The sequence below is a fragment of the Diceros bicornis genome, chromosome 32, assembly GCF_020826845.1.
Source record: "Diceros bicornis minor isolate mBicDic1 chromosome 32, mDicBic1.mat.cur, whole genome shotgun sequence".
Taxonomy (NCBI): domain Eukaryota; kingdom Metazoa; phylum Chordata; class Mammalia; order Perissodactyla; family Rhinocerotidae; genus Diceros; species Diceros bicornis.
Window position 1 is genome coordinate 30242509 of NC_080771.1, and position 18116 is coordinate 30260624.

The 18116-nt window shown below is 47.7% G+C and overlaps 1 protein-coding gene across 1 annotated transcript in view; it reads right to left on the bottom strand.

Annotated features, from left to right (window-relative positions):
* Positions 1–18116, bottom strand: part of CDYL2 (chromodomain Y like 2) — a 152968-nt gene that overhangs the window by 8163 nt on the left and 126689 nt on the right. The window contains exons 3-5 of the mRNA XM_058528340.1: positions 14552–14769; positions 6873–7045; positions 465–675 (exon numbers count right to left, since the gene is read on the bottom strand). Coding sequence (XP_058384323.1) covers positions 465–675; positions 6873–7045; positions 14552–14769 — 602 coding nt within the window. The remainder of the gene's footprint in view (positions 1–464; positions 676–6872; positions 7046–14551; positions 14770–18116) is intronic.

Consider the following 18116-nt stretch of genomic DNA (forward strand, 5'->3'; position numbering starts at 1 on the left):
GTGGGATTGTTACAGCACATAGCCCACCCTAACACTGGACCTTATCAGGGTGTTGTGAGGGATAAATGAGATAACATATACAAAGTGCTTAGTTAAGTGAACTAACTTAACTTAGTTAAGTGCTTAGTTAAGTGAACTAACTTAACTAACTTAGTTAAGTGAACTAACACAGTACATGTTCAATAAGTAAACATCACCGTCATCCTCTCAGCCCTCAGCCACCCCGCTTCTGGCATCCGGCCCCACAGCCCGAAGGCTCTGAGATCAGCCAAGCCTCATCCCAGCTCCTCTGGGGAGGCAGAGGAAGCTGAGACAATCGGCAGGTTCCGCAGGCCGGGAGCACCCCTGGGTTTCTATCCATATGAAGGGCCATATCCAGAACCCAGGATAGAGGAGGTGGCTTGTGGGGACCCAAATCCGTGCATCACAGAGACAGAGCCCGCGGGAGAGACAAGGGGGCTTACCAGTGCAACACCCAGGATCTGGGGGAAGGTGTATGAGGAGCAGCCAGCAGGAGTGAGGCGGATGGTGGCATAGGGGGTCTGAAACCAGGCCTTCTCACTGGCCCACACGATGTCGCAGAGGGGCAGGATGGAGGCGCCCAGGCCGAGGGCGGGCCCGTTGATCGCCACCACGATGGGCTTCTTAAACTGGATAAAGGCCTTCACGAAGTCCCTGGGAGAAGAGAGAAGACCCTATTTAACAGATGACCAGGTGGAGGCTGAAATAAGCTGTGAAGCACCTGCAGGCCGTCAGAGGGGAGTGGGTGCCAGGCAAGGGTCTCACTCTCCCAGGCACAGGCGTGGAGCACAGGTGCCAGCTCTTCAGAGACAGGGAAATTCATGGGGTGACTACACGTCTCGGTTTGCCCAGATGGTCCCAGGTCATGCACCCAGTTACCACGTCCTTCCACTCCTTAGCTACTGACAAAAAGTCAATATCCTAAGGAAGGCAACCTGAATGTTAAGGTTCAGACCCAGAACCAGAAATAGAACCAAAAGGCGGGTGTTACCAGGCGGCATATTTGAACGCAAGGAGAGAAGGAATGTTCTAAGAGCACTGGCCAAGGTGGAGCGGACGGCTTTGGGAGGTATGAACTCCTCATTACTGGAGGTATTCCAATTTTGGCTCGCTGATCACTTCAGGCGATGCTGTAGAGGGAATTCAAGCATCACATGGTGGGCACAAGTGGGGACTGGTGACATTTAAGATTTCTTTCAACCCTAGGATTGTGTGATTCTGAATTACCTAAAGGGATGCCAGACTCATCAAGGGTGGTTCTAGAATGCTGACAAGGGTCTGTGTGTTAGAGTGGCTTTGACCAAAATTGGGGAAGGACGCTGGGCTCCCCTAGAGGCACGAGGCATCTGGAATTAAGGCTACTGGATTAGGCAGTATTGTATCTCCCTGCCTTCTGCACTGAGCAAAGTTACAGAGTGCACCTTCACCTATTAAGCAGATAACCTCCACTCTCTACTTCCTTTGCCTTAGAATGCTTTTCACCTTCCCTCTAGTTGCTATATAAGATCTATAAAATTTTAATATTCATCTGAACATGGAGAAAGATCCAAGATGTCTAGTAAAGCCTGAATCCTTTGTTATTCTCAGGTGGAAGATTGGAAACTGCCAAGAACTCATAAGAATAAAATCCAAACTCCCAACCATGGCCTTGGTCTGCCTCTGCTCACCTCTCCAGGCTTATCTCATGTCTCTCTCACCCCAGCTCACTATACATGAGCTGCATGGGCCTCTGAGACTTCTTGGAAAACACCATTACCACAATTTGCAATTATCCTAATTATTTGCTTGCTTACTTGTTTTTGAATTCTTCTCCCCCTTCAGCTCCTCAAGGAAACCCACAGGTCTGCCTTGTGCACTGCTTGGTCTCCAAACATATTGGAATTAACACTCAGTAAATAGCTGTTGAATACATAAAGGAGTCTCCCAGAACGAGAGCAAAGACTGTAGATGTGTGGCAGTGACGTAGTAGCTATTCACCAGACCTGAGGTTTCCCCTCCCTCTTCTCCCTGGTTCTCCTGCTAGAACACATTTCCCAGCCTCCCTTGCAGTTGGCTGTGGCCAAGTAAACAAGTTCTGGCCAATGGAATGTGAGTGGAAACCATACACACACTTCCAGGCCTGCTGCACGGAAACCTCCCACCATGTGGTCCTCCAAGCCCTGTCATCTTGACAAGCACGGCAATCGTGGAAGACAGTTTTTGAGCCACAAGATGGAAGGAGTCTAGGTTCCTGAGTCACCACTTGGAGGACAGCCAGGGGCTGATCCGTAACATCTGTTTTAGGTTCGCATATGTGAGAAGTAAATTTCTACCACAACTGAGCCATTATATATATTTGAAGTTTACTTCTTACAGTGGCTACTACTTAACTAATACAAATGCCGAGCTGATTTATCCCTTCTCAATTGATGCTACTCCCCCCAGTTCTTACCAAAAGATGTGGGTATCACAGTGATACGTTGGGATTGGATTCAACTGTGAGAAGACTGCTTAATATTCTGCTGGGGTAAGGGGTATCTTACGACCTGTATGTTGTCATGAAAGTATGCACGCTCGACCCAGTCTCTCAAGCATCACATTTCTGACTCCTGTATGACTCTTCGTGAGTAGATGACAGAGTTATCTCAGCCACTGCTGGCTCCACTGCAGCTGACCCCAAAAGGACACTGCTACAAAGACGGAGTCCTGGCACCATGGCCTCTGATTCCTGGTTTTCCAGTGGCCCATTTCCAGGCTTGGCTTCCTAACTTCAAGGCCTCAGTCACTGGTTTTTAACAAGGACTTTTTACCAAAGGCACTTTAGAGTCTGTAGGGGATATGGGGCTTCTTTGTAGGGTCCTGGGAACCACAGGATTTGGGTCATCTTTGGCAGACATCCCATTCCTAAACACCCTCATATAATTCCAGGATCTTGGATCTCAGAGTTGGGAAGGACTTTAAGAGTCATCGAGACAACTCTTCCACTTGGTGCAGAGTTCCCTTGATAGCATCCTAAGGATGCATCCTCTGGCCTCTGCTGAATATTTTCAACAAAGGGGGTCCATCCCTATCAAGACGCCTCCCTGCTGTGGGCCTCGTGTGGCCTCTCTGATACTCCCATTCCCTCTGCTCCATCACCCACACAACAGCCCTTCAGGAACTCACCTCAGCCCTCACAACCTTCTGGAAGCTTCCCCCTCCAGACCCCAGAGACTTTTGCTCTGTGGTTTCCAACTTGAGCTCTGTGCAAGGGCATCACGGACCCCTGAGGAAGGCTAAAGGGACCAAGTGTGCACAGCTCCAACCCTCCATCCCCAACCCCTCCTGTTTCACTCCAAGCAGCCTCGTCAGTTCATTTCCTTGATATGAAAATGTGATGCGCACACCGCTCTCCCCATCCATTTCCTCTCACCTCAAGCAGTAGATCTCTATCGCAAGGGCCCAGTGGATGTAGGAGCCAGACAGCAAACAGGATATTGCATTACAGACGCTGCTGCTCAGATATCTGATCCTGACTCGGGCGGCGGGGCTGCACTGGGGAGATGGCTCACCATCTTGCCCAGCATCCAAGTCCATCATGCTGACCCCAGCCCTCGCAGCTTCCTCCGCGCAACCTGAGCCCTGTGGCTTCTTCCTGCCCGAGCTGCTGGGCTGTTCTGATGTGGCAGAAGGAGCAGGAACTTTGAGGTCTGAAAGACTTGGGGTCAAGTATCAACTCTGCCCCTAACTAGTGGTAACTTCTTGGACAAGTTACCCAGTCTCTAGAGCCTCATTTTCCTCCTTGCAAAATGGGAAAGCCAGTGGTGTCTCCCCATAGGCCATACGAGAATTAAATGAGACGGTCCACACAGGGCACCAGCACAGTGCCCAACACACGGGGAGCGCCTGATGGCCGCTGCTGTTCTTATGGTCAGTGTGCCTGCTGGGGAGGGCGGACACAGCTTTCACTCCATTCTCAGTGGTCTGTGATCTGCTCTCCTGGCCTAGAGAAGACTCAGAAGCAAAACCCTGCACACGGGGATGTTTGGATTTCACGTGGAGCAATTGGCACTTCTTTTGCGACCCGGCTACCCACTCCCTTTAACAGAGCTGTGGGGTGGAGCCCTCCCACTGCCAAAGCTCAGAGCCAAGTCAGCCGGTATGGAGCCTGTGAGCACCAGATCCACACAGTGACAGTCATCCCGGAGCCCCCAGAGGGATGCTCTAGAAGCCCACTCCATAGTCAGACCCAGGCTTAGCTAGAACTCGTGGCTGGAAGTAACAGTACTAACAATGAAAATAATTCTTTACAGTTATTCTAAGTACTTATGATGTGCCAGGGAGAGTCCAGGTGTGTCACATCACTATTTATCCTAGCAAGCCACCAGGAGGCCACCACATCACCTGCAGGGAGTTCAGGTGAGGGCAGCCTCTCTTTCAGGACGGGCAGACAGCTTTGTTTGGGTCCTGGATAGAGGTTTCTGCTGAATGAATTATCCGAGCTCTTCCCACATCTGCTAGTTCATTCAACGAACATCTGCAGAGTGAACACGGCGTACCGGGTCACGTGTGCACATGTTTTCTTTAGGAAACGATGAGGTCGGGGTGGGAGCACTGGTCGGGGTGCTGTGGCTGTGCAGCATGCCCGGACCACAGAAGTCAGCCCAGCCAAGAGCATGCATGTCTCAAGAGAATTGCAAGAGATGTCAGTAGGTTATAAGGTTCTATGGCCAAAATATGTTTCAGCCATGCTAGATTTTGAACCAAGTTCTTTCACAAGAGACTTCTCAGACCATAAATATGTTAACATGCCTGGAAAATCTGCAGGAGTGGGGACAGAACTTGCAGCATGGCCCAAACCCATTTATTGACAGTGCCCTTCACTCACAGTACTTCTCTGGAACATTCTCTGCAGGACATTCTCTGGGAAATGCTTCTCTGCCACATCGTGTCCCAAACTCTGGAGTGTGGCTGCTGGAGGGAGCACCCCAAAGTTGGTGGAGCTGGGGCCTCCCCACAGGAGTTTGGTGGTGACCCCGTGGGCACTCTTCCCTATGGGGCCATATTGTCTGCACCCCCCACCCACCCTCTCTGGAAGCTCCTCACCTCCTGCTTATCCTTTCCTCTTCACCTTCTTCTCTTAGAACCACCTTTTCTCTCTTGCATAAAAATAAGGATCTTTTTGTTTCTAAAACTTTTAGTGCTGTCAGTCAATGGTGTAGAAACCTCTTGGTTAGGATGGGGCAGGGTTCTCAACCCCGGCTGCACATTAGAACCCCCGAGGGGACTTTAAAACCAAATATATGCTGGCCCCACCCCACACTCATTAATTCAGAATCTCCTGGGGATGCTGCCAAGCAGCTGAGTTTTGGAAAGGGTCCCTGGGGATTCTCCGTGCTGTCAGGGCTGAGAACCAGGGGACATCCTCATTCCCTTTCCCCACGTCCCTGCCAGATCACGAATTTAGAACTTCCACTCCCTTCGAAGCATCGGGAAGAATGCCCTCTGCCATCTCTCCCTCCACTCTGCCTAAGAGAAATTCATCTTCTGACGAGATGGCAAATGTATGAATTCCACTGACCATGCTTCTCCAGAAGTGAGCTAATGTGTTGAGCATCTCCTTAAGTTTGGGGCTTCTGGAAATCCAGCTAATGCCTCCACTGAAATGCATAAACCAGATGATGGCTACGGCCAAGGCCTTCCTCAGGTCCCATATGATGGTCCCATAAATGAGGAGGGAAGCTCTCTGGGGACCCTGCTGCTCCCCTCACCACGTGACAAGGCAGCTGCGAAAAGACACAGCTGAGTCCAAGGAGAGAACCACCGTAGATATGGCCAGGGCTGTCTGCCCCCCGAAAGCCTGAGAGCAGCATGAGACCACAATGCCTTTTCTAATACAGTGTTCGGGCTTTTCACATCTCTTCTGGCAAGAATTCTGCAGCAGGAAGCACACGAGCGTCCTGGAGCAGAGACTCCAGGGCACACTTCACCCTGAAGAGGGACTCAGAACCCCACACCTGAGGGTGTCCCCATGTCATCTCTTGGAGACTGTGCATCCCCTGGAAGCCCCCCAGCTACGCGGGAATCAGCCTCTGTGTGACGCTGTTGCAGCGCAGTGAGACTGGAGGCCCCACAAGATCCCTGACACCACATGGAGTGAGCGTTCCTTCCAAAGGGACCAGGCGGCACTGCTGAACCGTGACTCTGTGCACGGTGCAAGGCGCAGCAGCGAGCGTGTGTGCCCTTCCCAGGGTGGAAGATGGGTCATAGCCCTTACTGGAAATCACACTCACCTGCTTTTGATAAATCTATAAAGAACAGGGAACTAACTACCCTTCAGTGTCCCAAAAGAAATACTGATTGTTGTGATGGGATGTCACCCCCAGGATCCCAACATTTGCCCCAAAGGCAACAAGAAAGGAAGACACTCCCCACCCCATTGGGCCTGCAAATGCACAGCCTCCCAGGGAACCCCTCCATCCTCCCCCAGTGCTGAGTACATCAGCCAGAAACACCCAGAAACTCAAAGATTTCACCATCAGGCAGAGGGCGGGAGTACTGTGGATAATACATGGACATTACCAAACAGTGGGCTTAATCTGAGAAAATAACATCTCTTTTTGATCAAAAGAATAAAATGGGATCTAACCTAGAGAGCAAAGGCATCTCTAATTTCAGCAGGAAAATACAAGATGCCCAATTAAAATCTCAATTTTAGATAAACAACAAACATTTTTTTAATATATGTCTCAAATATTGCATGGGACATACTTATGCTAAAAACAAATTCTTCACGTTTGAAACTCTGATTTAACTGAGCAGCCTGTGTTTTTATTCACTAATTTGGCAACCATAGGCAGGCCCCAACGCATCCATACACAAGCAGAGCTCACCTGATGGCTTCTGCAATCCGGGTGCTCTCCTTTCGCCGGTCACTGGACAGCCGGCCGATTAGGTAGGAATAGTCCAGGCCGCTGCAGAACACACTGCCCACCGCGCTGAGGAGCAGCAGTTTGCTGTCGTCTGTGGAGGCGTTGCAGAGCGCTCGCCGGACCTCCTTCATGATCTGTGGGCAGAGATGGATTTGTAGGGGTGTTAAGTGTCTATGCTATAAGCCCGGGCTTTCAGACCTCAGGCCTGCCAGTGGCCTCACTACTGAGGGCAGAGGCGAGTAGCCTGCTCTGCCTGTGCAGGGAGCCCCCCTGAATACAAGCCACGTCCAGACCAAGCAGAGAAACACCAAAACCAGAGCTCCCTGCACCACCCCGAAGCAGGCACAGAGCGCTAATGAGGCGGCAGTGGGTCACTAGCTGCAGACGTGGAAGACTGGCCAGGAGTCATGTAATCCCCAGGAAACCTCTGCAGATCTTCCAGCATTCCTTGTTCAGCCCTTCCCAAGGCGTGGGGAAGAAGTCCTGTGCACAGCCCAGGTGAGGTATGTTAGCCATCTCTAGAAGGCCCAGTTCTTCCTCATCCTTAATCCAACTAAGACCCTTGCATGGCTTGTAGGTGGCACATGGGAAGTGGGCTTTGGCATCAGACCCATAACATTTTCAAGGTGCCAAGGAAAATAACTGTCAAACACAAATTCTGTATCCAGCAAAACTATCATTCAAAAGCAAGGGTAAAAATCAGGCATTCTCAGTGAAGAATGTTTACCACTCTTAGACTCTCACTGAAAGAACTAAAAAAGGATGCACTTCAAGAAGAAAACTATATTCTGAAAGAAAAACTGATACACAAGGAACAACAGCCAGCAAAGACACTGGTGAAGGTGCTGAGAAATCAATATAAGAATTGACTGTAAAAATCATCATCCTGACATCGACTCATGGTGGGTGTGGGTTTGCATTGAGGTAGCACTATAGTCCCAGGCAATAAGATTGTGTACGATGAGAGGTGAGATGACTGCAGAGCATGCAACGTTCTAGGTCTAGAGTGGTGGAGAGGCAATGATTTCACTGAGGCTTTGCTCTCTGTACAAAACTTAAGGATAACTTCTTAAAAGGACATGAATTACAATGAATGGGGGTAAAACAAAAGCTCATTCACTCAATCCAACAGAAGCTCGGGAAGGAGAACAAGTAAGTGCAGAGAGCACACGGTAAGAGAAAACAAGGCACGCCCTTGCCTGGGTGGAGCTGCGAGTCCAGTGGGGCAGATAATATAAGTGAACAGGCTTTTAAAGGATCGTTATTAATTATCCAATAGGCATAATCATAGGGGACGGGGAAAATATTATGAGAGCATTGTTTTTTAAATCATACTTTCAAAAGAACCCCCCATTTATTAAGCATTAGAGGTGCCAGGCACTGCATCAGGTCACTTCCACATCATATTCTATTCCAAACAAAAGACCTGTAAGGTCGGGAATGGTATCCCAGTCTTTCAGGTGAAGGAAGGAAGACTCAGAGAAGGGAAGTGAGTTGCCCGAGGTCACAGTCAGGGGCAGAACCAAGATGCAGATCTCACCCCGACATCCCTTCTCTACTACTCCGTACTGGAGGACGACTTCTATAAATGGGTGAATTTTAGTGGAAAAACTAGGGCAAGACGTCAATCTGATTCCAGAATCTCCTGGCCTGCACCTCGTGAGAAGGACAGGAGAAGCACTTTCCACTCTAACAGGGTACAAGCCACGGATATTCATTGTGAACATCAAAAAAGCTAAGAGGCCACTATCCTGTGGGTCCTTTAATCCACCTGCCTCCAGAAATAGACACACTCTCACCTGCATACGAACTCTGTTCTCGGAGAGGCAAATACAAGACACCCTGCTGTAAAGGCTGAGCTGCGTTTCTACACACGACTCAGAGCAGCCTCTCCGCCTGAGGTCACACTCACTGGTCAATTACTAAAACAACACCACACAAACCAGCCACCTCCTTTAAGAATTAAATGGAAACAAATCTATGTTTTATCCATGCAACAGAAGTAAAAAATTAAATTTTGAATTAAAAAAAAATCTAGTTAGTACACCTTTCATTTGCCCTTCTCATGTTGATAATCCAATTTGGACTGATGGCTGAGTTTCCACCTTCTTTTATAAAAGACCCCAAATTTTATAATGTAACTGGTTTGTTTCAAGTAACATGTTCTAAAATTATCACACCCTCCTTTGCCTTCTTAAACAGAATACACTGCACACAGGGAACCACCTCTCAGTGGTCACTTGCTGGCCTGCGACAGTCCAGTCCCCTCAGAGGTTCCTGGGGTGAGCCGCAAAAACAAATGATGCCAGACCGCCATGCGTTTTGAAGTTCTTGCGATTTACTGCCCTTGATATGCACTCACTCCTGCTGTTAGTGTCTGCTGGAGAAAGCACACTCCTCGTCTACTACTTCTAGCTTCTGATCTGCCATGGGTTGGAACCAGATAACCAACTCCATGAGAAGTGAGTATAAAATGAGAACAGACCAGGGCCCCTCTCTCTACCTGCTGAACCCCGTCACTCAGGGCCCATCTCACCTGCAACCACCTTCATGAAGGCTTTCCCAAATATCCCCGACCAAAGGCAAACTCTTCCTTCTCCTGACACCCCAAATATTTTAAATCCCTGCTATGACACTTCTGACAAACTCCCTTGTAGAATGTATGCATCCTTACCTTATCCTGCCTCCCACCTGATTTAAAACCCTGTGACAGGCAGCCTCTATGATGGCCCTCAAGGATCCCCTCCACTGGTATTCACACCCTTGCGTAATCCCTTCCCCCGGAGTGTAGACTGGACCTAGTGACTCACTTCTAAGCATGAGACTATGGCAAAAGTGATGGGAGGTCCCTTTCAAGAGGAGATTAGGATACAAAAGGACTGTAGCTTGTCTTGTCATCTTTTGCTATCTCCCTTTCTTGGAGCTCTCAGTCTGGAGGAAGCAAGGTGCTACGTCCTGAGTAGCCCTATAGAGAGGCTACTCCACAGCCCACGTGGAGTAGCCACATGGCAAGGAACTGACATCTCTGGCCAGTGAGGACCGGACACCTGCCAAGAGCCACTTGGGTGAGCTTGGAAGTGGATCCTCCACTGAGCCTTCGGTTGAGACTGCAGCCCCAGCCAACACCTTGACTGCAGGCTTGTGGGAGACCCTGGGCCAGAAGCATCCAGCTAAGCCAGGCCCAGATTCTTGACACACAGAAACTGTGAAAAAAATAAATGTTTGTTTTTTTAAGATACTAAGTTTAGGGCACTTTGTTAATGCAGTAATAGATAACTAATACAATTCCTTAAGAGCTAAAATAGTATTCTGCTCATCTGTATAACCCTTGTAACACCTAGTCCAGAACCTTGCACATAGTAGAATTTAATAAATGTTTATTGAACTGAGTGAATGGCATAGTATTTACCTCCTCAAGAGGTTTATAGTCTAATGGGTGGAATCAGACATTTAACAAATTACCACACAAATACATGTACACCAACAACTGTGATAAGTTCCAAAAGGGAGAGGTGCAGAGTGCTAGGAAAGCATAAGAGAGAGCAATATGACTTGGTCAGGGAGGTGAGGAAGACTTTCCTGCAGAAGTGATGGCTGTGCTGAGATCTGTAGGAAGAGCAAGGGTCAGCTAAGCAAGGAGGAAGGGAAGGCTGTTTCAGTCAGGAAGACAGGCATATACAAAGGCCCTGGGGCACGTGTGAGCATGAAAGAGATCCAGGGTGACTGGAATGCAGGAGGAGAGAAGAGTGATGTGTGCTATGAGGTGAGGCTGAAGGGTCAGAACGCATCGGCCCCACAGGCCACGTTAATGGTTTTAACCAGAGTGATCAGGAGCCATTGATGTGTTCAAAGTGTGTGTGTGTGGAAGGGGTGATTTGATCAGACTTGCATTTCCAGCAGAGCACTCTGCCTGCCTTGTGGAGAATGGATTACAGGGCAGGAATCGTGCAAGTGGGCAGACCTGTGAGTAGGTTATTGTGATAGCCCAGACAAAACAGCCTAGTAGTGTGGACTATGATGGGTACGATGGAAACAGAGAGAAGGAAACATATTAGGGACTATTTAAGAATCAAATAGCTTGAGGATGGTGTGGATCTGGCAGTTAGATCAAGAGGGGTGTGAGGTGTGATTCTGTATGTCTGGTGCGCTCCCGGGGATGGTGGTGCTGCTGTCTGCTGAGGCTGGGAGCACTGAAGAAAATCGGGAGTTGAGCGAGGGCGTGGGGTCCTCTCCTAACGGGGAAGTGGATGAGATTCTAGTCACCAAGACTTTGGGTAATCTGTTTTGCTTGCTCTTTCCTTAAGAGGCATTTTCATTATTCTCCTGGTCCTCTGCTATATTCCAGATAGCAGAAATATTACAACACACCCACTAGCCCCAGAATCTAGTTAACACGCTCAGGAATGTATGAATTTCTGCCCATGAGGCCAATCTAATCAATGCCACATATACGACCTGAAAGAGAAATTCACTTATGACTGTGAAGGTGGCCTCCCTCCAGCGCCTCCGTGAATGAGGAAGGCTGGGTCTGCTGGTGCCCATTAAACCGCCTCTGTTCCATCTTAACAATGACAGGAACATTTACTGATTGCCTACTATGAGCTAGGTACTCTGTGAGCCTCTTTGCAGATATTATCTCTAATCCCACAAGCAAGATACTGTATAATTTCTATAAATGAGGAAGCTCAGAGAGGCAAAGTAACTTCCCAAGTTGACAGAAGTGGTGAGCTGGTGGAGGCAGGATTCGAACCCAGGTCTGCTAGACTCTCAAACCTGTATTCCTCTGCTAACACCACCTCTTCATTTCCGTAGGATCTTTCTTCTGGGGCTGCTTTACCCAGTTAGCCAGCTTATCCATAGAGTCAATCCACTTCGGTTGTTGAGACAGCTGAAAACACCAGATCAATAAGATTTTTCCATTCTTCTCCTGTTCTGTTACCGACAGACACCCATTAGGAACGGAAGCCCTAATTAACCAAGCCCACTTCTCAGGAGGTGAGACCCTGTGCACCTAAATCAGTAGGATGCTTTCCATAATAAGTAGGCAATAGTTAACATACAAAGCTGCTCCAAAGAGACAGAGCAAACTGGGAGACTTCACATTTTATTCAATTTATCAAAGGAAAATGCTGTGCCTTTTTAAAGCATGCTTTTAAAAAGTAGTGAAGTAGAAAAAATCCAGGAAGAATTGGTCTCATGTGGCTGTTTCATGATGAGCTTAAAATAACAAGGTTTCCAGGTGTATAAACACGAAAAGAGCAGCCTTCGGGGTAAACCACAGGCTCTGGACTACTCTGAATCCTACACAGAGGTCTACACAGCAGAGGACCTCAAAGTGGTTCCCGAAGGTGGAGGAGGGAGAGACTCCAAAACACCATGCTTAAAGGATGGGCGATCACAAGCCCCACAAACTACAAAGGCTTTACCCACATCTCTTCCCTTACAGGCTGGCAGTCATTCCTGACTGCTGCACCCACAACTCTGTAAAAGAACCACAGTCCATGTGAATCATAATGCTAGGACATGTGACAACAAGTTCAAGGACACAGCACCTCCCACCCCACCCCACTTCCTGGGCCTCCCCGAGTGTGTGGATACACTGGGCAATGCCAGGCCATCCTACCAATCCCAGTCTGGGTGGGCAGCACTCCTCAAAGTGCTACCGAGTGTGTCCCCCCAAAACACACCCCTGTGGTCAACCCTCCATGTCTTCATTGGTACTACGGAAAGCAGAGTGCAGGATATTGTGGGGTCAGGAGAAAGGGGGTTTGGAGTTAACTGTCTTCAATGCGCCAGGCACTGGGCTGCATGCGAGAGACAAAACGGTGAGCAAAAGTGACAGGGGTGCCTGCCCTGTCCTCCCAAAGGGACATTCAGTTAAGCTGTGTGCTCCCAGGCCTGGTAAGTTCTCTGAGCCTGTTTCCTCATCTGTAAGATGGGGATCATAATAATCCTACATCAGGAGGGTGCTGGTGGGATGAAATGGGATAATAATAAATACAAAGCACAAAGAGCTACTGCACTGTCGCTGCTGTCATTGTCACTCTACGCCCTGCCCCAGGTGGCTATAGCTGGAGAGGGCTGCCCGGCTGAGGGCTTTCCCACATTCGCACCATCAAGAATCTCTTCACTGCTCCCCTCTAAGTACCTCATATTTTGAATGGTGTTGTCTACCTAACTGTATTAAGTATTCATTGTTTCCCAGTTCTGTTCACCTAAGACAATATGATTAGCATTAAAAAAGTAATGTAGAAAAAAGATAAATTGGACTGCATCAAAATTTTAAAAATTGTACGTCAAAGGACACCATCAAGAAAGTAACAAGACAACCCACAGAACGGGAGGAAGTATTTTCAAATCCTGTATCTGAAAAGGGCCTAGTATCCAGAATATTCGAAGAACTCTTATAACTCAAAATTTGAAAAAACCCAATTTTAAAAATAAGCAAAGGATTTGAATAGACCATTGTCCAAAGACAGACAAATGGCCAATATCAGCACATGAAAAGGCGTCCAACATCATCAGATGTTAGGTAAACGCAAATCAAAACCACAATGAGATACCACCTCATGCCCACTAAAACGGCTACCATCGAAAAGACAGACAATAGCAAGTGTTGGTGAGGATGCAGAGAAATTTGAACCTTCACATACTTACTGCTGGTGTGAATGTAAAATGGTGCAGCCGCTGTGGAAAACAGTTTGGCAATTCCTCCAAAAGTTAAATATGGAGTTACCATATGACCCAGCAATTCCACGATTAGGAGTATATCCAAGAAAACTGAAAACATATGTTCACACAAAAATGTGTACACAAATGTTCCTAGCAATATTATTCATAATAGCGAAAAGTGGAACCAACTCAAATGTCCCTAAACCGAAGAACTAATAGACAAAATGTGGTATAACCATACAATGAAAAGGAATGAAGCACAGACATGCTACAACACGAATAAACCTTGAAAACATTATGCTCGGTGAAAGAAGCCAGTCATAGAAGACCACACACTGTACAATCCCATTTACATGAAATGTCCCTGGAGACAGAAAGTAGATTACTGGTTGCCAGGGACTCGGGGAAGGGAGCAGGGGAGTGACTGCTAACGGGTACAGAGTTTCCTTTCGGGGTGATGGAAATGTTCTGGAATTAGATAGTGGTGATGGTTGCACAACTTTGTGACTATACTAAAAACCACTGAATTGTACATTTTAAAAGGGTGAAATTTATGGTATGTGGATTATATCTCAATAAAAAAATGTAAGTGAGCTGAGTGAATAGCATTCCACCTAAAGCACAGAAATTTGACATATTGACTACCATGCAGTTTAGCTGGAAAAGCCAAAAATATGATTTTTTGATTCTCCGGCTGCCCCCTGACTAATTAAGTGACTCTGATCAGTTTTCTGATTCTGTCTACTAGGGTCTTCACGGTACAAGGGAATGACATCGTCACCTGGTCATAAAGATCCAATGGATGACACATGCCAAGTGATCAGCACACTGTGTCCTACAGCCAGGCTTGTGTGCGTGCTGGCTATTTGCATCAGCTCCTCAATGGAACAGAGAGAAAGCTGTGCCCTGTTCTGACTGAGGGAGAGGCCCTCCCTGCCGGACCCTGCCTCTGATGCTGGCCCTCTCACCTCGGGGGTCAGCGCATTGTTGTCCGAGGTCTGACTGGACAGCAGGATGTGCGTGAAGCCCTCCTCCTTCCGCACCACGATGTCCCGGAACCGGCAGTTGCTCTCATTCTGGCGGACGCTGTACCTGAGCCTCTTGTCGAAGACGTAGTCCTTCTCTGCCTCCAGCTTCCTCTTCACGGGGCTGTGCAGGGTTAATGCCCCGTTGGTCAGCGCGGAGCCTGCCAAAGTCAGACCAACAAAGTGAGAAACTGACACAGGAACAATCGCACAAAAGCGTCGCAAGCAGAGAACGTTCAGATTTCCATCGACAGGGTCAGATGTGCCGGGGACCCCGTGCACCCTCGGTTCTGGGGTGGCGAAGTTAAGCATCCGTGGCTTAACTGCTCCATCTCCAAATCTGGAGGAGGGCAAAAAGGGATCTCTGTGAAGGGCCCCACCTGATCCTTGAATCCCCTCTCCCACACACCCGCCCATGCGCACCCAGCTTCTGCTTGGATGCCTCCAGCAACGGGGAACCCGCTGCTTTGAAAACTTACGGCCACAAAACATAAACTGCAGCTTTATTCATAATCACCAACAACTGGAAGCAATCAACATGTCCCTTAATAGATGAATGGATAAACACTCTGTGGCACATTCATACAATGGAATATTATTCGACAGTATAAAGAAACTAGTTATCAAGCCAAGAAAATACATGAGTGAATCTTAAATGCGTATTCCTAAGTGAAAGAAGCCAGTCTGAAAAGGCTACACATTGCATGACTCCAATTATATGATGTTCTAGAAAAGGCAAAAGTATAGAAACAGTAAAAAGATCAGTGGTTTCCAGGGGTTCAGGTGGAATAAGAGGAAGGTGGAAAGGTGAAGCACAGGGGATTTTTAGGGCAGTGAAACTATTCTGTATGATACTATAGTGGTGAACACGAGACGTTATGCATTTGTCAAAACCCAAAGAACTTTACAGCACACTGAACCTTAAAGTTCGCAAATTTTTAAAAAATTTAAGAGACTGAAGGAATCCGAGGATGGGATGTAGAATGTGACAGAAGAATCCAACTGTATTACAAATGTATGAAACAACCTCACTGAAGGGGGTGGGGGGAGAGGAGCTGACCTAAGTAACTTGAGGAATGAGTGGAGTCTGCAAAAGTAAAGGCAAATAACCTGAACACCAGCACTGCACTCCAGCTGATAAAGTTGACTCCCACGGAGGCGGGCACGAGTTGACGATTCTGATACCACTACACATGTATGCTGGAGCTGAGCAAGTACATAAATGGACAGCAGATGGTAGGAACAAGGTTTCTCACTGTTGGTGTGGGAGTTTACGGAGAAGCAAGGGGAGGAGGCTAGAATGATCCATGCGGTAATGGATTGGAGTTGAAGAGATCAGTATGACCTCATGTTTAGCTTAGTGCAGATACAGATGGTTATATACAGAAATATTGATGGATAAGTGTGTACACACAGGTTAGTACATACATGTGTACTTCTTTGCTGTCAGCTGAGAGCGCCCAGAATCAATGACGTCCCAATTAGCAGTGAGCACACCTAGCCCCCAGATCTGGGTTTCTGATACCATTCTCAATAAAAGGAACTAGGGCTCCCTGGAGAAATGGCTGATTCTAGGACTGGGGCAGGGAATAGACAAGATAAGCTTGTAGTGGCTGAAAGGAAGTACTGAAAAAAAATGATAAACTTCACAATTATGGAGGTATGTCAAAAGGACATAAACGCCAACTGGGAGAGCTCCCAACGGCCAAAGATGGAAAATTTGATCAACAAAATAGCGTAGTATTGCATTATAACTGAAAGTATAGAATATCCATGAGTCCACATCGATATAAATAAATGACTGAATAAATGAATAAACGGGAGAGAACAGACAAATCTCCCACACAGAAGAACTCCAAATAGTTTACATAGATACTCTGCCCTCAAGGAAGGGGAGCAAAACTCCCCACTTTAAGTGTGGGCTGTGCATAGTGACTTCCTTCCAAACAGTACAGTGTGGAAAGTCAGGGGCGGGGAGAGTAACTCGACAGAGGAGAAACCTGACTGGGGCTGATGGAGAAGTCAAAGCCCCCTCAGCCAGGAGATCCAGACCAACACCCACAGTGACAAGTCATGGTGCTGGCACGTTCCCTTGACATGATGTGAGGAGAAGGGCACTGTACCTCTCTGGTCTTCCTCCCAAAAACCCACAACCCCAGTCTAACCATGAGAAAAACATCTAACAAATCCAAATTGAGGGACATTCTACAAAACACCTAATCAGTGCACTTTAAAACTGTGAAGGTCATCAAAAACCAGGAAAGTCTGAGAAACTGTCACAGCTCAGAGGAGCCTAAGGAGACAGGACAACTAAATGTAACGTGGGATCCTGATGAGATGCTTGAACAGACATTAGGCAAAAACTGAATAAAATATGGACTTTAGTTAATAATAAGGTATCAATATTGGTTCATCAACTGTAACTAATGTGCCATTCTAATGTAAAACGTTAACAACAATAGCAGAAGCTGAGTGCAGGGTATATAAGAACTCTCTGTATTATCTTCCCAGTTTTTCTGTAAATCTAAAACCGTTTAAAAAGTGAAGTTTATTTTAAAGAATATATTCTACAATTAAGTTAATAATAAAGAAATACACAGAACACCTCCCAGGTGATTCTGACAAGCAAGCAGGTTTGAGAACCTGGAGCAGCAGGTCTTACACTTGGGCACCATCAGGATCACCTGCAGAACTGTTAGAACCCAGCCTGCTGGTCCACCCCAATCTGCTGCCACCGCTCCAGCGACCAGGCTTTCAGAACCAGGGTCCAGACAACCCAGGGATTCGTCCATCACCAGGCACCACCCCGGTGTCGAGCTCTGAGCAGTCTTCCTCAAGCCCTGCGCCTGAATCCTGACGAAGGTCTGAGAACCTTGCTGAGTGGCACCATTTCTGCTGGGGGGTGGGGGGGCGGGGGGCAGTGACTGCCTGCGCAGGATGGAGCCGCATCTCAAAGATGACCTCACTAAGGCGCAGTGACGCGGGAGGAAGGGTACAAGGAAACACAGAGAAGGACTTACTATGTGCTGAGCATTGTCGGAACCTTTTGTTTTTGGCAGGGAAAGACAAGAAGTCACTATGGAGACAAACGCTGGAACCAAGCAGAAGCCAGCCCCCTGAGGCCAAATCTGTCCCCCTCTTAGGAAAATTGCTGTAGATAGAGTGGACACCCCCGTTTGCTGATCCTCAGAGAACAGGTTACAAGGGTCAGATGAGATAACATATTTAAAGGACCCAGGATATAGCAAGCAATGCATAAATGGTGGCTCTTACTTGCTTTATAATCATTACAGCCTGGTTCAGCAGAAAAGTATTCCGGTAATATTTTCTGCATGAACCCAGTCTCTCCAACAATATTGTGAGCATCTTGAGGGCAGGTCACGCACAATGCAGCCCAGCACAAGATATGTGCACCGAGAAGTGCATGGGAATTGTTCCTTAGCCTCTGGAGCCCTGGGTCCACCTCTGGGTGGACTCAGATCCTTAATTAGCATTGGGGTTCTTGGAA